General features: G+C 41.3%; 1 protein-coding gene across 1 annotated transcript in view; it reads right to left on the reverse strand.

The window, feature by feature from the left end:
• Window positions 1-1,501: 1,501 nt before the first annotated feature.
• Window positions 1,502-23,080, reverse strand: part of Gpc4 (glypican 4) — a 109,382-nt gene continuing 87,803 nt past the window's right edge. Inside the window, 7 exon segments of the mRNA XM_032890083.1 lie at window positions 1,502-2,211; window positions 2,307-2,482; window positions 3,258-3,394; window positions 7,084-7,230; window positions 7,320-7,450; window positions 13,135-13,239; window positions 13,242-13,299. Of these exon segments, the coding sequence (XP_032745974.1) occupies window positions 2,006-2,211; window positions 2,307-2,482; window positions 3,258-3,394; window positions 7,084-7,230; window positions 7,320-7,450; window positions 13,135-13,239; window positions 13,242-13,299 (960 nt within the window). The 3' untranslated portion in view covers window positions 1,502-2,005.

The raw sequence follows: 23,080 nt of genomic DNA on the forward strand, positions 1-23,080 counted from the left end.
TATTAACATCGTGCTTTAATAAATAACTGGCTACTTCTAATAAAATTAAGCCTCTGTTTACAACACCCCCCAATATTTTTAGTTTGACCATTCTTCAGAATTTGGTGTAAAAAGTTGAATGAAATGTAGACCCTGAGCTATCAAGTAATTCTGTTTCAATATAAAAATAGAGTTTTCCTCTTACAGCTGAAGATTGAACCACCTCTGTGTGGGCTTTCAGTTCAGTAGAATTCTGTGATCTAAATGACTTTTAGAGCAGGAAGAGACTTGCATGGTTGTTGTCTTTCTGAAGACCTGAGAACTCATTTTGAAATGGTCTATGTTCTCCAGATTCTCTGACCAGTTATTTGTATACAAGGAAGGGGCTTCCAAGGGGGCAAGGCAATGGATAGTCTTTGGCCTGGGACAACAGTTAGAGCCTTCACCACCCCATCCATGTGGCTAAGAGTCACTGAGAAGATGTGCTCTATTCTCACCCCTCCCACAGATAAGACACCGTATCTCAACACTCAGCTCTCCTCCCTATGAGCGCCGTGGCTGGGATGGGTCGCAAATGGATGGAGACCACTCTAAGTCCTTCATTTGACTGATCAAAAAGAGTAGGCAAAAAAAAAAAAATCAAAGTACATAGCCATACACTATTTTAAAAACTGGAATCTAAAACAAACATACCCCCCGCCAAAAAAAAATAATAAAACCAATGCAAGTATGTACACACAAACAAAATCGGCCGGAAAGGAGGTTGACCACTAGTCACTAAGCCCAGGTTATACCCCACCCAGTTCTGGCTAGCTGCCAGACAGCTCCCTTTTACAGCATTCTTCCCACAGTGGTCAGTGGGTCAGAAAGCTGCATCAGTCTAACACCGGGAAGAAATGAGATCTCTGGTCACTTGCTACTGCCATTGGGATTAAAACAGAGTGTCAGCACTAATTGGTACACTGTGACTTCCTAACTTGTCTGGTGTTCAATAAACACCTCAAGCCAAAGGGTGTCTATGAACTAAGTGGGACATCCTGAAAGTCGTTCTTTCAAGGGACACTACATCAAGAATCTTTTCTGGATGAGGTCCATTTTTAAGTTTGGGTGGGTTCAAGAAATCGAGTTATGTATCATTCAACTCATTAAAAATGGGTGATTTGCAGTCTTTTCCAACCTTCGACTATGAATGAAGTCCCATTCTGTTCTTGTCCTGGTGTTTGAATACAGTCTGGCAATTGGCTCAGAACCCTGCTTGTGCCTTCACATTCTGTCCTAACTTAGTACAAATGAAAGAAAGAAAGAAAGAAAGAAAGAAAGAAAGAAAGAAAGAAAGAAAGAAAGAAAGAAAGAAAGAAAGAAAGAAAGAAAGAGAGAGAGAGAGAGAGAGAGAAAGGAAGAAAGAAAGAAAGAAAGAAAGAAAGAAAGAAAGAAAGAAAGAAAGAAAGAAAGAAAACCCAAAGTCAACTCCACTTCTCTCCCGATAAGGCAGCTAAAACAACAGGGATAATGGAAAATTTTTAGCTTGTTTGGGCTTTTTCTTTTAATAAGATAACATGATAAATAATCCTGCTTCTGTACAGCTATTTAATATTTCAGAAATACGTACATGTTACATGCCAAGAAACGACCCTGGTTTTCTTGTGAGAAACAAGGTGAGACCATAATTGGAAAAGGAAAACCCCACAAATAAAATGAGAAAAACCAACAAAGAAAACAAGATCACCAATACACAACTAACTACAGTTCTGTAACTACACCTCTAGCCGCGCATAACACGAGTCTCAAAGGAGGGGAGTGCGGAGGGACACACTTAAAGGCAGGAGGCCCCTGTCCCCTCAAACTGAATGAGAAAAACAAAGTCAACAAGTCAACATTGCTTAAACCAGTGGCCACACAGTAAAAACTGTACATTGTTGTCCATTCATTTAAAAGCAAAGTCACTAGGATGGTTAAAAAAAAAAAAAGTGAGAACTGGTGCCTTTGAACTTTCTGATGATGAACACTTTTACTCAGAGTTTGACAATTATCTCCACTCTCCCTGCACAGCGAGGAACAGGATGCAGAGGGCAGCGAGGAGATAGGGCTTTGCCTCTGCAGGGGCACCACCGGCACTGTCAGCTTTCTCGTTGGCACTCTTCCCAGAATGGTCAGTGGCGTTGTACTCAAACTCTGAAGGGCACTGCTGATATTCACATCCGCTTCCGCTTCCCTCTCCACTACTCTCATCGCCTACATTGAAAAGAAGAGAACAGGGAGTCCATTGCACACATTCTAATCAAGTCAGAGAAGAACAAACCCTGTATTTGAAAGACACCAAGCCTTACTGATATCAAAGAAGTCCACGTCATTTCCGTTGTAAGCATTCTTCATTTTACTGGTCATAACCCGAAGGGCCATGATTTGACGAAGGATCAGAATGTCCGGCTTGCTGGTGTCAACCTGCACTTCTGGGTTGTTGCCCTGGTTGGCTAATCCGTTTCCTGTCACTGCAAACAGGTACCTGAAAGGAAGAAATGGTCCTGTTGAGATGATCACTGAGTAGAGGAGACCGAAGATTTGTTTAGGATCTCCACTGAGCACGGTAGAATAGAATTTCTTCCATTTATAATCAACTGTAATTACTCCTTATCCTAGGAATGTGTACTTTCTGTGATCTGAATGAGACCCTTTTGGTTTTTTTTTTTTTTAATTAACTTGAATATTTCTTATATACATTTCGAGTGTTATTCCCTTTCCCGGTTTCCGGGCAAACATCCCCCTCCCCCCTCCCCTTCCTTATGGGTGTTCCCCTCCCCACCCTCCCCCCATTGCCGCCCTCCTCCCAACAGTCTAGTTCACTGGGGGTTCAGAGACCCTTTTGAAAGTAATCCTTTTTTCGGTCACTGTCAAACCAAAACTACCTCTTGATGGGTGCTTATCTCAGTCAAAGAGTGTGCCAGGGTGGGACACATAGAATCATCAAGAAAGAGAATATGGCCTTTTTGGGGAGTGGTGCTTTATAAAAGCTAGGCCCCTCAGCCAAGGGCCACGGGTACTAAATGTTTTTTAGTAGGCTGTAATACTGGAATATAACTACTGTCAAAGCTACTTCTTTATAAGTATCTGGATGTCTTTTTGAACACCTAAATGGGTATGCCTAGAGTCATCCAGAAACCTTGTGTCATCACTACCTACTAAAAGCTGCTTCCCTTGGGTAACAGCTGTGAGAGCCATGCTGGAAAGCAAGCCAGGTACCCCGGATGAGAGAAGATGCTACTTCCCTGAGGGAGGCTGACCTGCTTTTGCTCTTCCCGTTCCAACAGTCATCCTCATTCTCATTTCCTGCTGCCATCCTCTCATCATTGCAAACGGTGCTTGGGAGAGAGGACCAGAACTTCTTAGCTTGCTTCAGTTTCTCCTTGACATCAGTAACCTAAGGGGGAAAAAAAGAAAAAGGATGGGCCATCCATGTATGAATACAAAACTACCATGTATGATTCCAGCAGGAAGGAGGTTAAGGAGGAAGGTTTCAAGGTTGAGGTTAGTGGTGGCTGATCTATACTGAGTTCCAAATCAGCCTGGGGCACAAAGGAAAACCTCATTCCATTCTTGTCAGAGGTATAGCCACTGACAAGCTGCCTATGATTCTGTAAATAACCCCTTACCCTTGCTTCTTTAATGAACCCTATTAAACTCATTGGGACACACACATGTGACATACAAGTAGAAAGGGGACTAATTTGGAAAAGGACAAAAAGGTTAATAGGGTTTTCAACAAATGGTGCTGGTTCAACTGGCGGTCAGCAGGTAGAAGAATGCAAATTGATCCATTCTTAGTGCCCTGTAAAAAGCTCAAGTCCTAGTGGATCAAGGACCTTCACATCAAACCAGATACACTGAAACTAATAGAAGAAAAAGTGGGGAAGAGCCTCAAACACATGGGCACTGGAGAAAATTTCCTGAACAGAACACCAACGTCTTGTGCTCTAAGATCAAGAATCAACAAATGGGACCTGATAAAACTGCAAAGTTTCTGTAAGGCAAAGGACACTGTCATTCGGACAAAACAGCAACCAACAGATTGGGAAAAGATCTTTACCAATCCTACATCTGATAGAGGGCTAATATCCAAAATATACAAAGAACTCAAGAAGTTAGACTGCAGAGAGACAAAAAACCCTATTAAATTGGGTACCGAGCTAAGCAAAGAATTCTCAACTGAGGAATATCAAATGATGGCTGAGAACCATCTAAAAAATGAAATGTAAACATCCTTAGTCATCATGGAAACGCAAATCAAAACAACCCTGTGTTTCTCCTCACACCAGTCAAAATGGCTAAGATCAAAAACTCAGGTGATAACAGATGCTGACGAGGATGTGGAGAAAGAGGAACACTCCCCCATTGTTGGTGGGATTGCAGACTGGTACAACCACTCTGGAAATCAGTCTGGAGGTTCCTCAGAAAACTGGACATTTACTACCTGAGGACCATAACTCTCCCCAGCCATATACCCAAAAGATGCTCCAACATACAACAAAGACACATGATCCGCTATGTTCATAGCAGCCTTATTTATAATAGCCAGAAGCTGGAAAGAACCCAGATGCCCTTCAACAGAGGAATGGATACAGAAAATGTGGTACATCTCCACAATGGAATATTACTTAGCTATTAAAAACAATGACTGCATGAAATTCATAGGCAAATGGATGGAACTGGAAAATATCATCCTGAGTGAGGTAACCCAATCACAGAAAAACACATGTGGTGTGCACTCACTGATAAGTGTATATTAGCCCAAAAGCTCAGATTACCCAAGTTACAATCCACAAACCACACGAAGCTAAAGAAAGATGACCAAAGTGTGGATGCTTCAGTCCATCTTAGAAGGGGAAACAGAAATATTCACAGGAGGAGATATGGAGACAAAGTTTGGAGCAGAGACTAAAGGAAAGGCCATTCAATTCAAACCCTGCCCTACCTGGGGATCCAGCCCATATACATACAGTCACCAAACCCAGACATTATTGCTGATACCAAAAAGTACATGCTGACAGGAGTCTGATAGAGCTGTCTCCTGAGAGGCTCTGCCAGAGCATGACGAATACAGAGGCAGATTCTCACAGCCAATCATTGAACTGAGAACATTGAACTGGAGGAGTTAGAGAAAGAATTGAAGGAGCTGAAGGGGCTGGCAACAATATCAACTAACTAGTCTCCCCTCTCCCCAGAGCTCCTAGGGACTAAACCACCAACCAATGAGTACACATGGAGGGACCTATGACTCAAGCCACATATGTAGCAGAGGATGGCTTTATCTGGCATCAATAGGAGGAGAAGCCCTTGGTCCTGTGAAGGCTTGTTTCCACAGTGTAGGAGAAAGCCAGTGGGAGTGGATGGGTAGTGGGAGCATCTTCATCAAAGCAAAGGGAGGAGGGGGATTGGAGAAGAGGGGAAAGGGATAACATTGGAAATATAAATATCCAATAAAAAGGGTAATAGGAATATATATGATCAAAACATATTATATACATATTTAATTCAAACAACGGGAGAATCTGGGTTTATTCCTAGTACCCACTTGATAGCTCACGAGGGTTTGTAACTTCAGTTTCAGAGGATCTGATGCCCTTTCACTTACCAGGTACACAGGCCATACACACATACATGCAAGCCAAACACCCATATATATGAAATGATAATTAAAACCAGAAGCAGGCAAATAATGTTGCTAACACAAAGCCATCACAACCAACCAAGCCAAATTCCAACTATTTAATAGATATACCTTTTGATCATTTCTAATGTGGATTATATACATCTCACAGTTTCAATACCAGCTGAAGAAAACATACAGGTCTTACCCTCAGAAAGAAATCATCTCTCTCAGGAATTAATAGCTCAAATGCAAACTCTAAAGGAGCTGTCTGGATCCGCTGTCTACCTCCTCATGTACCTGCCATCTGAGTCCTGTACTCTGCAAACACAGTCTTTCGCTCTAAGGTTTTATCCACATCACACAGGAAAACTTAACTGGCATTATGCGTCCTCCTTTCACATCAGTACCCTGTCAGGCTTCCTTCCTGCTCTATGGTCCCAGGTTGCCACAGAATGCTGCCATATATGTAATCTTGTTCATTTGTGGTGTGTCGCTTCGCTGATACCCACAAGTCACTTTTAGACTTTGGAGGAACCTAGCATTTTCTAGCAAGTACTGGATTCCTTAAAGAAAACAAGCTGTTCTTTGTTTTCCTGCCATCTGTGCATCTGGGGACTGTGAGTTGGTATTTTTACCTGATACTTGCACAAAAGTATCTAATTATCCTCCTCGCATACTATTATCTCCTTTCACCTTACCTTGTGGCTTTCTGCCCTCAAACCACTTTAACTTTAAAATCCAGTACACTAAAATGCATCGCTGAAAGTTTTGAAAACACAGTGAAGATGGACTGAATCAAGATTGCTTTTCTGTAGGAGTACATTTACTTTGAAAAGGTGATTGGGAAGGAGTAGCCAATGGTAAAGATATCTTTTCTACCCAGAGGTACGTACTTGTTCATTGATTTACTCCGTACAAGGTGGGTGATGATCATGTCTGGATGTTTTGGGTGTGGCACACATAATGTTAGGATGTCTTAAATTGACATTATTAATTTTATTGACCAAAAATAAATCCATGCATGACCATAACACGTTAATGTTCTATGAAATCAATTCAGGATTTAGTCCTAGGCTATTTTGGTACCTATTGGACAGCTTAGACTGGTGACCCTCTCCCTTTGTTGAGGTCTTTTGAGATTAAGGCCTGTCTTACTGCTCTGAGCTTCCCCTTCGGCATAACCTACTGGCAGGCAGGTATACGGCAGATGCTCAGTAAACACTCAGTGACATTAAAGGGAAGTCAGGAGATGAAAGGCGTTACACCCCATTTCCTAGACGATACAGGAACATTCTGAGACAGAAAACGAGGCACATTTACTGCCACCCACATATAACTACATTAAAAAGGCAGAATGTGAAAGGCTCACACTTGTATGCTTTCCAATGAAAAGTTCATTTTTAAGCAAACGTTTGCAGTTCCTTGCCATTAAACACACCCATCCCTCTTAAAGTGCTCACCAGTCGGTCCAAACTAGTGCCAGCTGCTGTAGTTGGGCGTTGCTCTGGATGATAAGGTCTGAATCGAGCACTGAAGGCACTTTCAGAGATGGAACGAGAAATTCGTCCAGCCGGGAGAGGCTTTGGAGGTCCACAGCCCTGGAAAACCTGCATTGGAATAAGTTTATATTAGGGACGATACAGGACAGGACAGAGGGTATCTCTAGCCATCCTGCCCAGCATCCTGCCTTCGGTACCTTCTGAGACACCTGAACACTATTATCCTGCATGTTCATGATAGCATCAGAAATCTTCACATCGATGGGATCCATAACGGACTCGATGTTGAAAGGACCCTCCAGCCTCTCTGCCACCATCAGCATGGCATCTAACAAGGTTTGGAGAAAAACACAAGAGAGTAAATCATTAGTTCAGGTGTGAGCATCAGTTTTGATTAATTGACAGTCTTTTCTTTCTGGAGAGAGAAAGAAAACAGACTTTCCTCCCCCCCCCCAATTTATTCATATTTTCTAGTCATTTCCACGCGTTCACACTGCATCTCTACATTATGTATCCGTAGTATGCTAAAGTGTGAAGTTTCTGTTCTGCGGCAATTCAATCAGGACTCGTCTATCACTGGCAGTGTTCAAGCCAGCATTCCAGCTGCCAGCCGTGAGGCTGAGGGCAGAGTCCCATGCCTGTTCTCCCAGACACTTCCCTGGGATCTTTTCCTTTCAGGTTCCATTTACGAGACTTGAAAACATAAATCAGTTACAATCCTGGTGCAACAATTCTTTTCGTTTCGTTTCGTTTGGTGAGACATTGCAGATCCCTGAGTGCACAGTTGGATAACAGAATGAAAGTGTTCTGGGAATTCTAATGACTTCACATAATGAAACTTAGAGGCATGCCATTTGGGGGATAAGATAAGCTCATTTTCCAATGTGAGGGCCTCGATTAGTTTAGTAGTAACACAAATGCTTTTTTTGTAGTCCACTGAAACCATGAGCCAACATGCCCTGCACAAACTTTGTCCATTTGTGGTCGTGTCACTGATACCTGAAAGTCACTGTTAGACTTTGGAGGAACCTGGCATTCATTTTCCAACAAGCACTGGATTCCTTAAAGAAAATAAGCTGTTCTTTGTTTTCCTCCCATCTGTGCACTTGGCGATTATGAGTTGGTATTTTTACCTGATATTTGCACAGAAGTAGAAGAACTCTTAGAAATGAAATCCCTCTCCACACCCAAGGAGGAAAAGGATGCATAGTTATTAAACATAAATTTAAAAAGTTTTATTATCATTTCTTTTTTTTAAAGATTTATTTATTATATATGAGTACACTGTAGCTGTCCTCAGACACACTAGAAGAGGGCATTGGATTTCATTACAGATGGCTGCAAGCCACCATGTGGTTGCCGGGAATCGAACTCAGGACCTCTGGAAGAGCAGTCCAGCTGAGCCATTCTCCATCCCCTTTTTACTATCATTTATTAATTTGTCTGTGTGTGAATGTATGCAAATGAAGAGTGTGCACCAGTGGAGCCACAGTGGTCTGATCCTCTGGAGCTGGAGACAGAGGTGATTGTGGGGCACCTGATGTAGGTGATGGGAACCAATGGAACCTCTAGAAGAGCAATTAAGCGCTCTTAACAGCTGAGCCCAACAGTTAACTTAAATGGGGTTTTCTCTTTTACATTCCAGTTCTAATGAATGACAAGCAAATGATCCCCATTGTCTACTCCTCTGGGTACTTCCATGGCAAGAACCAGAAAGGAATATTCCTTTCTAGAAGGCTTGGTGTCCCCCTCAGCTGCTACCCCAGCTGAGCCTCTACCTAAATTTTCTAGTGTGTGTGTGGGGGGTGGGGGGAGATTTTAACTATCAAAATGTAAACAAAATCGAAGTTGGTCATCGACATTTTATCTTCAATTTACAACAAATGCTACACAACATTTTAAAGTGTGAGGTCATTTCTCTAAACTACAATTCCGAAGTCACCAACAATGAACAGATTTCTGTGAAGCGCGGTATTTTAAAGTAGCAGCAAATGAAGTTTCAGACTGCATTGTGGTAAGCACCAATAAAGTGATGCCTCTAACCTTTAAGGAAAGGCTGACAGCATGAATATGCCATTGTACTAGAGGAGAGAGAAAAAAATGCTTTTGATGTGCTAGCGAAAAGGCGACTTTTGCAAACAAGTGGAGCACAATGTAAATGTGTTCATCACTGTCAAAGTGTCAGGACCGCCACATACAGAAAGCACATTCCTTCGCAAGCCAAGATACATTGCTGGCTTCAAATAAAAATATTATGAATAGATAATAAACATCTAAAATCAGAGGTTTAAATAGGGGGTGCATTTTGTATCTACTTATTCCCCTAGTGGTGAGGAAAGGCCAGATTGATTGCTAATGTGTTTGTGAAAGACTGAAAGGAAACATAAACCCTAATTCTTCTGGCTGTTTGGCGTCTTTGTAAACTTAGAGCTGCTGGCCATACACAAGGACCTGGGAATGGAAAGGGAAACCAGGCCTTTGTTGGGGCCGGTGCCATGGCGTTGCGTGTTGCCCAGCTGAAGAATGCAAGTGAGGATGCATTCTGCCGGTAGCTCACAGCCCAGAGCCAAAGCTGCCTCTAACCCTGCAGGAAGTTATGATTGGCCATCTATTGGCCAATAGCTGCCACCAATACCCCGCCCCTAAAAATTACCAAGAGGAATCTAAAGATGGCTGGTCTGGTGTTTTATTTTCCTTCTGGTTGATAAGAGGCCACAATTTTCATATGCATTTGATACCATACTTGCTACTGCCATCTGCCAGAACCTGGCTAGTGTCCTTGTCAGCAATTCCAATACCAAATTCCCATTGGCAGCAAACAATATATGACATTAATAGGGTTGGCTCCAAGTGAAATGAGTGTTAACAGAGGCACAGTATGTGACAGACAAGTCAAACCTAAGAATAATTTATGGTTCTCTGAAAACAAACTTTTTTTGGTGGTAGTCAAAGGGCCAGCATTTGGTTTGCTTTGCAAATCGAAGGCTTTGTATCAGCCTGTTATAAAGGTGAACTTTCAAAGGTGTTTCCTGTATTTGGACCCATCCTATTAAGACTAGCAAGACTTAGCACTTAGAACTTGTGGTGATAGGCAGATGTAGTTGTGGGTACAGGGAGAGCCCAGCAGCAGGGCTGACTTGGAAAAATTCCTGCTCAGTTTCAGAAAAAGTCAAGTCTGGTCCAACCACAAGACCAGCTCAAGGCACTAGCCTGAACGCCCCCTCCCAACTCACCCAGAAGAGCATCCCTTTCTGGGGAATCAGCAGGAGTGGGAGGGGACAAGTGAGGGTAATTGGAATGAGTATGATCAAATACATTATAAGCATGTATGAAAATGTCATATGAAACCCATTATTATGTATAATTAATGTATGCTCATAAAAAATGTTGAAAAAGAAGTATCCCCTTCTCACTAGGGAAAGTAATTCTTTTGTCCTTTTGTCTCCAATAAATAATGAGAGACCCATATCTTTAGCTTCCCAACCTGACTGGAAGAGCTGAATACAGATTCCCAACTTAACCATAAAATTTGATTTTAAAAGAGATAAAACAAATCCTTGACTGTGCAATCATTTAAACAGCAAAGAAAATAGAGAGAGAGGGAGAGAGAGAGAGAGAGAGAGAGAGAGAGAGAGAGAGAGAGAGAAATATTTACAGCAGAGGTGTGGTGTAATTGGGACTGAATTGTACAACCATAGAGATTAATTAAGCCCTTGTGAAAAATCCCATGAAAAAGAACAGGAGATTAACATGTCTATTATGCCTGGCTTTTTATATCAGCTTATTAGAAATAAAGAGTAGTGTGCTCATTAAAAATATTTACATACAATTGCATGCTACACCACTCCAAGTAGTATCATTTAAAATAGCTGTAGAAAATCAATTCCAAAATCCCATCCATTTCCACTTGGGTTTAATTTTGCTTCTTCACAGATAGCGCATGCAATTTAAAAAATACACTCCAAGAACAGCAGCAACAACTCGAGGCTGAAAACATTACTTAAGCCAGCCAGAGTATGTTTTTGATATGCTGTGGATCTGTAACGTCTTAGAAGAGATATAGAGAAAGTTGTAGTTTAATACAAAGATGTGAGAGGGCCTTGGTAGTAGTCGCTTCTGGGCAGAATGAATAACAAAGCACATGGTGGAAAATGCCGGGTGCTATCCTCGGGGTGCCTAGGTAAGAAAGGAAGCAAAGCTTAATCCCTGTCACCACGATTTGTACTGCATGCCAAATGCCTTGTCCCAAAGAAGCCTGCTATGAGCAGAAGGTAAATAAAAGTCTACCACCTTTCTTTAAGAACTAAGTTTAACCAGCTGTGGTATAGTACACCTGTAATTCCAGCCATCTGGAGGCAGAGGCTAGGGGAGTTGAAGGCCAGCCTGGGCTACATGGCAAGAAACAAAGCAAAACCAAATGAAAGCAGCCAACCCAACACTGGAATTTAGGAAGGAAAAGGAAGTCGGCTATGGGGGAGTGTCTAATAGTCTACTTCCCCTTAGATGGGGAAGTACCATAGCTTTATTCCCATAGGAAATGTTTGGTTTCTCCCCTGGTTTCATTCTGTATGTAAAAAGCTTTTTTCCCCATGCTTTCCAGCTTTGAGCTATTTAGGCCACAGATGTGCTAAAGTGCTTAATATTTACATCTTTTCTCCCCAGTGTCTATGTTTTAGAATCTGTGGGAGCCAATTTATTGATGCACTTTCAAACAGACTTAATATGGCAAGTCACTCTCACTCCAGGCTAAAAGGATTTCCTTACTCCAATTTCTCTATTCAAAAAAAAAAAAAAAAAAAAAAAAAAAAATTAAGCCCCACAAACAACAAACAAAATGAAACAAAATAAAGCAAATCCAAGGCAGCAAATTACATGTATGCTCCCATAATGTCAATGTTTCAGCAAAAACTTGGTTTCTATAAAGATATTTCAGCCTGCAATTCTGTAAATGTGATTAGGGAGCGAGAGAGCAAATTGGTACACTCTAAGCATGTGAGCGATGTTCCATCAGTGCTCTGCTTTGTCAATTTCGATGTTGGCCTTGGAGGCTTCCGGACTGATGTACGCACTGGGCACTAAAGTAGATGACTGCTTATGTTGTCCTGGAAATCCTAATTGCCTTCTCAGAACCTAGCTAGCTTGCTTAGAGTATGGTCTGCGTTCTAGTAATGTTTCTCTAAGTGGCAGAATCACTGAACAGTCCTACTTTTCAAATAATCAGAGACTCTGTCCATTCACATAAGAGGATTCTACCATGGCTGAGTCCTCTACAAAAACAAACCCAGTAAATTTCTACATCAGAGTTCTAATCCGATGATCAAATGGGTATCTGGTCAGTCTCCCAAAGATTAGGTTGCAATGTAAAAGAAAGGAGAGACAGACAGACAGAGACCAGATATTGTTATCAAACTTACATATCAAATATGAAATAACAAATTCCGGTTCCCCAAAAAGCTACTGCCACCCTAGTCTTTTTTGCATCAGGGTCTCTCTCACTGTCCTGGGGCACTGTACTCAGAATGGGCTGACCGTCTCTACTTCCCAAGCCCTGGGATTACAAGTGCACCACCACTCCTAGGATTTTTTTCTGATTCTGGAGATCAAACATAGACCCTTGTTCTAGCAAAACAAGCACTTTGTCCACTGAGCCACCTGTCCAGCCCAAGAGAGAATCTTCAAAGCTACTTTCATGGCTCTGTGAAGACTGTACATCAGAGGGAACATGGAGAGAGACCTAGGATGAGGACTAAACCTGAGTGTTTCACAAAAAATATCAAAAAGGTACCTCTGCAACATTCGAAGTCAGTGTACCTAACTCTCTTCTGAAAGAGGACACTGACTTGAAGTACTGATTCTACTAACCTCAAGCACTGAGGGCAGCATAGCAAGGACTCTGGTGAGTGTCTAACACTTGAATAAATTGAAATTTTCATAGCTGGCAATGACAACAGTCCTTGTGGCCAGATATGGAGTCATCTCTAAGTAAAGCTTACACATCAATCACAGGCTTACCTATGAAATTGTTCCACTCTAAATCAAGGTCTCCTTGGTTGGCCAAACAGCCTCTCATGATGTTTGAGCAATAGTTGTAACAGGGCTTCACAGTCACCAGGCCCGGCAGTGAGAGCAGTAGATCATCTTCAGCAGTGCTTGGGTGCACTGAGCTGTGGGGTTCACCTAATGTGAGACAGGAAAAAAAGAAAGTCATGGTTGAATCAAAATAGACACAACTGACACTGGAGCATCAACCATGAACTGAAGGATGGGTTGATGCTGTTCCCAATTAGGAGGCTTGCCTCCAATGGAAATCAATTAAGAGTGAGATCAGACAAGTGGAAGAAGACAGGTACTGGAAAGCTAGAGTTAAGAGTTGGGGTATCACCTGAGGTGTGCTTTTTATTCGTTTGTTTGCCATTTCTAGTGCAGATGGAACTCAAGACCCTGTGCATGGCCTGCTGCAACCGTTGTTTCCTTCAGTGCCAGACTGAAAGAAACACTGGTACAACTTCTCAAATTGTTAAGACTGCCCTTCACACCCTAACACCCAGCTATATTTGCCAAGGACGTCTTGTATATACTTTGTTCTATGCCCAGTTGGTGGAGTTAAGTTTAAATTTCACAGGCTTTGTGGAGAGTCAAGCATGGCGTACTCTTGTAATGTATGAGACTTCTGTTCAATTTTGAAGAAGCTTTTGAATTTAAGTGGGGAAGTAAATGGAGATCATCACAGGGACAACAAACAGTAGGACTTTTCACAATAAGGTAGAAGAATCTAGGATAGCAGTGTTGCATATGAGTGTGTGTGCGTGCGTGTGTGTGGCCAGAATTTAGAAGTGTTTGACACTGAACAGAAACTGGGGCCCTACAGATGAATGTCTGCTAAGGAGTCAAATAGCATCGAGTAAAATACTACTCAAGTTAGACTAGGATAGCTATCCTCTGCGGAGAAATGGCATTTTCTGCAGGATAAAATTGTTTGGGGTCATGAAAGAGCCAATCCCATCGTGTCATTCATTTCTATCAATAGGCTAAGAATCAAGTGCAAGCAGCTAAGTGAAAGTTCCTGACTTGCTCTCTCTGCCCTCTTCTCTTTTGGAGCCTTTATCAGGGGATTAGTGCACTCTTCACTGTCCTCATCAGCTAGTTCTTCAGACATAGACTTTTGGAAGTCGATACTATCACAGGGAGCAAATACATCCCAGAGATGATGCTGGGTGGCTGGCCATGCGTGGCACCCTCTCTGGTATGTCACTTTGGATACCACTTATCAGCGGTGCCCTTAGGAACCCGAACAGGAGATTAGTATTGTCAGTCTCCTATCTGGTGTGTACACACACACACACACACACACACACACACACACACACACACACACTTACTTCTCTGGCTTATTCCCAAAAGAACCGTAGCGTAAAGGAAAGCATACACCAAGATAGTAATTGTATACACTAAAGTCAACATTCTCTACAAAAGACTTAGAATTTTCCACAGTTTAACCAGTCCCAAATGTTTTCCTAAACACTAAATTAGTCCCTTTAACTGTATATTAATGTACAGTAAAATTCTGGCTAACCACTATCCTTGAGGATTGACCTCTCTGAATAACTTGATTTTCTGGATAGCTAAAAGTTCATTCCTTTGAAGTCACACATTCTTAGGACTTTGATGCTCGTTCACCTCTCGTTTTCCAGATGAACAAACAGGCCTCAAGGAGGAAGGGTGTCCAAGTCATAAGATCTCAGGAGTCTGCACCGGAAGGGGCCTCAACTATCACCAGTAATGCTGCTCTCACATTGTAGAGATAAGCAAACTGAAGCCAAGAAGGTGGGAAACACTCTGCTGACAGCCACCCTCTCATGTTTGATTCCAGTATCACACCTTATCAAACACTGTGTCACACAGATTCCCAAATGGGTCACGTTTTCCGGCCATCCTAAACAGCAGATAGGAGCCTCTATTCTTAGGCAGTGCTTATTTTCTCCTTTATTTTTAGTCCCAGGCCACATTAGTGAGGCTGCTAAATGGCTGGAGCTTCGAGATGTAAAGGTTATGCAAATGACTTATAAAAAAAAAACCCACAACACAGCTGGATGTGTTAGAGCATGCTTCTAATCCCAGACATGGGAGATTGAGGCAAAAATACAGCATGTAAAAGTCAGTCTGGACTAAAGAGTGATAATAGTAACAAGAGAAGAGATAGAAAGCAGCAGGGGAAGAGGAGGAGGAGCGGGAGAAGAGGAACAGGAAAATTATGGAATAGTCCTTGACATGTTGAATTAAGAGCCAACAATAGCGTGGTAAATTAAATGTAGAAAGCTAAAGTGTCAACAAGTAGGTGTCGAGCATTTCACACGTGCCTGGGATTATTACAGATATCAAGATAAGTGAGAATTTCTATATTAGAATATGAAACCTGTTCTATAGAACATAAATAAATCCCAAGGTAGAACAGACCCTTTGAGGAAGTAAACAAAGATGTTCAAGTGGAGATAATTAGATTCAAGAAGCATTTTCTGAAGCACTTGTTCTACTCTTTATTGTTCATGGAGTCAGAGAGATCACGTTAGGAAGTAGCACTTTCATCCCAAGTTTGATTGCTAGTCAAATCATTAATGCACTAGACCCCATGATGATCCCCCCAAAATGAGTCTGATGGGGTCTTCAGTTTAAAATCAGAGACGAAACAAAATGATACGACACAGTGGCATTTAGTTAAAGGAAGATTGTGGAGCTGGGTTTGGGAACATTTTTTTTCCAACTCGAGTTCTGCATGTGATTTGTGACTTATCTACTAAAAACGATCACAAGGCACTCAGCTATAAGATGCTATGGGAACACTAAATACCACAACTGTGAAGAGAGTGGAGAAGTTATAAGAAAACTGGGATGGAAGGAACATGTTAAGCACTAAAGCTAGAGGAAAAAAATGTTCTTTATTTTCACAGCCATAAATCAGACCACCATGCATGGTTCACACAAAGGGAATTCATGACCTGGGAAGCAAGTCCAATATGGAGGATGAAACCGTGTATTGGGAGGTTTTTTTTTTTTTTTCAACAGCCAAGGGATCTAAAGATCTAAAGGGAGTGTTCCCCACAGGACCTCCCCCTTCTAGAAGACATTCCAAAAAACTAATATTTCAGGACCTGTACCCCAGCTATATCAACCTGCCCAAGCCCAGATGGGAGATGTATCAAGGACAGCTCTTCACTCTGACTTTGTAACAGCCCCACCACTTGGGGATGTTAGTCAATGGAGCCCCAGAGGACTTCTTGGTAAAAGGAAAAGTACGTTAGTTTAAGGTGTCTCAGTCAACACAGGAAAGAAAAGGGCAAGTACTAGTGTGTGCATAGTGGTGCACGGGCAACTCTCTTCTGAAGTCTCTGGCAAAGCCCAGAACCCTGTGGATCCAGTGATGCCTGTCCCATGGTAACAGGCCATGCACTGCACAATACTTCTCCACAAAGGTTCGATGGAATCTCTCACTCCTGGATAGGAGTGAAAGGTTACATCTTTCTCACCCATAAGGAAGCATACAGTCATAATACCATCATTTATTTTGGGACCAGGGGGGCCTTAAACTCAAGATATACATCTTCCCCTGCTGGACCTGGCTGGGGGAGCTTTTTAAAAAGGGAAAATCAAATTTCATTTGCATTTTATTCCCTGGTGATCATATTTTTAAAAAGTCAATACTGCCTTCATTCTCTCTAAAACTCACTTACTGAAATAGATTTACTTTAGAAGTCCCAAAACCAAATAGCAGATCATGGCACACAGGGAATAATTAAAAGAGCAATATGCTCTAAGGTCTCCATTTCATCCTCAGCTGTGTACTTTCCTCTGTGTCACAGCATGCCATTTAAAATGTTCAATCTGACTGGGACTTTGGGGCACATCTCTGGACTAATAGCTGTTACATTTTTCTTTCATTCAGAAGGGTCTGCTGAATCCAGATGTGAATCACTTCTCGATTTCCTTAGGGCTGAGATAAGAATAGGGGTGGATGTTTATGATTATATTTCATAATATAATGAATATATATAAATATATTTCAATATCTCTATATCTATCTATCTATCTATCTATCTATCTATCTATCTATCTATCTATCTATCTATCTATCTATCCCTTCTACCTTTGAACAAACATACTGCTTAAAGCATTCACAGAGAACATGCTTGCTTAACTTGTACACTTTGTGCATGTGTGTGTGTGGGGGGGGTTGTCTTTCTGAAAGTGGCAGAGCTAAAAGCAGGGCTTTGGAGCCAGGTAGTCAGGGATTCTCGAGTGCATGCAGTTAACTTCCTTGATCTCTAACATTTGTTGTCAGTGATGAGGATCAAATATAGGTCGCATACACGCCAGGAAAGTACTATGCAACCCAGATGCTTTGGTGAACCCCTACATGACCTCTTTGGAATCAAAGCCTATACCGGAAGCCTGAGGGCAGTACAGGGGCTCTCAGACTTCACACACTTTCTGCACACTCAGGAACGCTTAGCTATAGGGCTGGGTGCTTTCTAGTGATAAGGTGTAGTTTTTCATGTTTACTGGCAAAATGAATGAGGTTTTACGATACAGGGCAATTTAGGACACTACTATATGGAGCAATGCCTACTAGATACTGGGAGGAGAGGACATATTGTTTAATAAAATAATAATGACTTACTGAGTGCCAGCACCATGCCTTGAAAACCATTCAAACTGCTATACGGTGAGAAAAGAGATATAATTACAGTGTATTACTCACCATCTCTGCTCACAAGAGTTCAAAGGCTCAAACAAACACCACTGGACATAGTACACAGGCATTCCCTTTGCTGGAGGGGAGGGGTGGGTTGCAGCTGAGTGGCAGAACACTTGCTTAGCAAGCACAGGTCCTGGGTTTCATCCCTAGTACCACAAAAAGTTCCCCCTTTAACCTAAGCTGCAAAATAACTCATATTTTACCTCAGTTCTAAAACTTTTAAAGAACTTCAGTGAAATGTATCAGAGATAATGAATTCCTACCAGAAAGGACAAGGTTTAAAAGAGGATAAGGTTTATTGAAGAAGGGGTGACATTATTTATGGAAAGATGAGAAGATGTATTCACTTTTGCTAAAGAGGGTATGGCTTCTAGACTGAACATTTTCTGTATTAACTCAAACGCAAAAATCAACTTGAATGATTGTCTCAAAATCCCAATACGTGCATGTCCAATTTCTAAGACACTTAAAATTCTTTTACAACCAACTCATCATTTTTTCCAATATTAAGACAACTCTACTCAGAATGTACCAAAGTAAGAGTTACTGGGACAACATTCATCTATTTTCTGACCTCTTTTAGAAGTATTCATTGTGGGCTGGGGATGTAGCATGAAGATAGGAATTTTTAGAGCTGAAAAATGGACAAAGAGGAGGATAAGAGAAGAAAGAAGAAGGAAAGGAAGGGGAGGGAGTAAGGGGAGGACGGGCAACAGCAGCAACTCTCTCCTCTTGGCCTTCCTGAGTGTGTACCGTGACATCTGTATGCCATATCTGCTATAAAAAAGCCTTTATAGAAAAGTTTCCTTGTCAAAGCCTCTTTTTAAAAAAAATCGATTGAGCCTTTCTACCAAATAACCTGCATATTCGAGCCCCACATTAAAAACTCCAGTGAGCAGCCTACAAAAGAAAAATGCTGGAGCATAACTCTTCCCACAGTCTGGTTTTCATTTCAGAAACTCACAAGGAGCTTTAAGCCACATTACACAGTGACTACAGTCAGCGTGCTGCACTCAAGTTAGAAACACACTGCCTTGTAGTTTATTCTAGCTTTGAAAATGCATTTGTCACTATGCACTGCCCCCCTCCCCTGCATTTTTTTTTACACAGCCACTCACACCAAACAAACAGAAAAGGTCTAGATTTTCATCTGTTGCCTGGTAACACAAGCACCCAATAAAAACAACAAGAAATATTTCACCAAATTATGGTAAGAGAAAGAGATAGGGAGCCCACACTTGCTGTGGGATGTGATGAGTTTATTCAACAATTTCCTAAGTCATCTCGAATTCAGTACACACACACACACACACACACACACACACACACACACACACACACACACACACACACCAAGAGATGAGACATTCCTGCTGTTGATCTGATAAGGAAAATTCAAAATCATAATATATAGACTAGCTCCCATTCACTCAAGAATAATTGCAGGCACACTGTAGATAGAAGCGCTACAAATACCTGAAACTCTCATTTTTGTCTGAAATCAAACTTAGTTATGCTCCCGTAAAGTGAAAATACGATTATATTAACTCCCTTGAAGACTCTATATTTTTTGTTTTCTACTTTGCAGTATTTGTTTTTAATTTTTTTCATTGTATATATTCATTGTATGTGGTACTGTTACCTAAGGATGTTTCCATACAAGTACATTGAGCATGACTTCCCACACTTCACTGTGCCCCCTTTCTCTCTCTTTTCCCTGTCATTAGTCATCTTTTGTGCCCTGGACGGTTTCTTCTGCTTTTATGTCATAGTTGATGTATCTATATAAAATGTAGAAATCGTAAGGCAAAAAGTATTCGTCGTCCTGAGATTGGTTTAATTCACTTAATGCCATTAGAGTGTTTGCAACGCACATTTTATTCAGCCTCTGGGTTTATACCGCCTTATCCCTAGCCCTCAGCATAGCTTGACTTCTACCATGCCCTTTGCAAGTCTAGCCTTTAGACCTAAGTGAAAAATACTATTAAGGGTAGAATGGAAGTTTATATTTGGGTTCTTAAAAGCTTATTTGCATTTATAATGGTGTGGGAAAATATAAAAAAATGATGTGGTACTTGGACTCATTGGAGAATAAAGGGAAGGAAGGAGGAATCCACAGAAATTGTTTTCAAGGCAGGATGGTCATTCATACATCTTGAAGGTAAAGAACCATTTTCTAATTATAGCCCCTGCAGTTGGGCATGCGGGTGTGGACACAGACCCATTATGCCAGTGTTAATTGAAACCAGGAGACTAGATCTCTTTGCTAGAAGAGCTATTAATTTTCATGATGCATGTAACCACTTGTGCATTTCTTAAGCACCACAATGGACTCCATCCTCCCAGGCAAAACTGCTGCTCCAAGCAGGTAAGTAAGGAATGCATCAGAAACCGTGGCAGATAACAATGGAATGAGTCAGACAAGGAGGCGTAATGGCAGGACCCTCTTGAACTGCCTGTTACTAAGGAAGGGGTGACCTCTGCAGTTGGAATCCTAAGGCTCCAAGGAGTGTGCCGACACCACTGGGTTCAGCAAATGTGAAGCACAGCAAGAGTATTTCAACCAAGTAGTGCCCTTCTCTGCAAGGAAGGGAAGCTTGCTGGTGCCAACGGCCCTTTCCGAGGCCTGGTGATGAAATCATTATTCATCTTGGAAGTGCAAAAGGAAGCTGTAAATACAAGGCGCCATCCACTTAGAAAGAGAAAGTGAGACTATCCCTGAGTTAAGTATTCAGCAGGCAACCCCTCAGCCACGGTGCTTTTCCAGTTTGCCTTTACATGTGTCTTTGTAGTCAAGTGGTTTGGGTCTCCTCAACTGGCAAATATACTTCCTACTCTAAAAGGCCTTTTTCAGGCTAGAGGGCATTCATTTTATCAGGCACAAAAAGCTACATATGTTAAATAGTTCTTCCAAAGAAAACGTACTTGAGCAAGGGTTAGTGGGAAAAAAAAGCCCCATAGACATGGAAAAAGGACTCAATACATAAATTGGTAGGGAATCCGAATTATGTTAATCAGATGGTGTTTGTACTTACTTGTTTGAAATCTGTCTGACAGTTCATTCACTATATCTCCCACATACTAAAAGTTTATTGGCTTAACAGAGAGCTACACTCCAAATACATTAAACAATAAATATTTTCCCAAATATAAAAATATGCCTGGCATACTGCTACATAGGGACATCCCATACAATATGTCTTATTTTGTCATCTTCAGGAACTGATTTAATGCCTATGTATTTTAGTATTGTGTTATTAAAGTAACATAAGCAAACTTAATTTAAAATTTGGGTTTCAAATCAGTCCTTAAGTCCAGAAGTTGCTCAATACTAAAGCCAAATCAGTCCTATATCCTAATCATCACCACCACCACCACCACCACCACCACCACCATCATCATCATCGTTGTCGTCATCATTTTTATTATTATTTTCCAATTACAAATATAGTATTTAACATAGCCTGATGATATTATTTTTAGCAATGTAACTGGCAAATAACCTTTGCCATGTGTGAGTTTGATGACACATCTTACATTCTCTGTATTTCCATAAAACTATAAACTATCTTTTAAAAAGCCGCAAGTACAAAATTAATACAGAACTGAGCTCAATTCTGAAACAAAAATCTTTAAGGGGTTATGTTAAAAAGCAGCTTTTCTTATTCCCCCAAACTAACAGTGGAACTTACATTTAGTTAAAGAGAGTATTTCTCAAACATTTACTTAGGGATATGTATCCCTTGTTTTCCTCTGAATACTTGTGTATATAGCACATGGGTACACATGTATATATGGACATTCACACCACACATTAGCTCCTTCTAGCCCATTCATCTTAGAATGAACATAAGAAACTCTTAAAAGTGAGTAAATATGTCAGGTGAACTGCTATGCCAGTAACATGGGCCTTAAAGAATTGGATACTGTGGACTGCTTCCAGACTGGGACCACGAATAAAATGACGACTGGGGTTGACAGAAGCACAGCATTGAGATTATTTTCTCACTATACCAATCACCTCACTTACCCAAGTCTAGGTTTATATGCCTCACCAAAAATTTGCCATGGACAATGGAAGTATCAGAAGGAAAAGAGAAAGTGAAAAAAATTTTCTACAAAGAAATTCCTAACTATTTGCAACCTGGAGACAAGAGAATCAGTTTTCTAATTCCAACCTATCGGTACCTATTTTCTGCAGTATCTCAGCCTCCAGACTCATTTGCTTCTCTCTGGTAAACATCAGCTTCCTGTCTGACTAAGGCGACAGTACATTCTGTGCACTTAGTTGCTCATTAACAGTTAGTGGTCCCTGTTGCCTGGTTATATTTGTTAATAAGCATCTGTTGGTTTAGACAGTAAGTGCCTTCATTTGGATAATAAATTACACAGTCATCCTACCTGTAGATGAACTCTATGGCAGTCAATCTGGTGGGCATTTTGGTATATGTAATATTGTTCAGTATTTACATGAACCATTTGTCCAATCACCAAAACAACTAAATGGCAAAAGCCACTATCTATATATACAGGATTTTGAACAGTGGCTTACACATTGGCCATCCAGTTTCGAGCCTAAGCTAAGAGCCCTAAGAGCTATCTGACAAAGATAACTTTGCTCCAGTATGTATGTCTCTTCCCTGGTATTAAGTCATAACGAATCTCTAGCTAGGTTTCTATTGCTATGATTAAAAACAAAATGACTAAAAGCAACCTGGAAGGTCTGCTTTACATGCCTGGGTCACAGTCCCATACAGATGGAAAGCCATGAAAAACTGCCTTACTGACACTCTCTGGTTTTGTTCATTCTGCTGTCATACCAACCAGGTTCATACCAACCAGGACCCCCTGCCCAGAGGTAGCAGCACCCACAGGGAGCTGGGCCCTCCAACATCAGTCACTAAGCTCTGAATATTCAACACCTTCTCCAGCCCCAGATTCCAAAATGTTTGACATAAGGGGAGGGGCACAAGTTCCTTCGAAAGTGTTCAGGGCTTAAGGGCACAGCTCAAGGCTAAAACACTGGTTAAGCAACTGTAACGCCTTGGAGTACCATTCCTAGTGCTCCAGAAACAAAAACTTGGCAATCTCACAGAAGGGTGAACCATTTTCACTTTGACATCTTACGCAAAATCCTCCTGCAGGAAATGTAGGAGAGCAAGGCTTCTCTGTGGTAGTTAAGGTACAGATGACTCAGTCTTAGACACA

The sequence above is a fragment of the Rattus rattus genome, chromosome X (genome assembly GCF_011064425.1).
Source record: "Rattus rattus isolate New Zealand chromosome X, Rrattus_CSIRO_v1, whole genome shotgun sequence".
Taxonomy (NCBI): domain Eukaryota; kingdom Metazoa; phylum Chordata; class Mammalia; order Rodentia; family Muridae; genus Rattus; species Rattus rattus.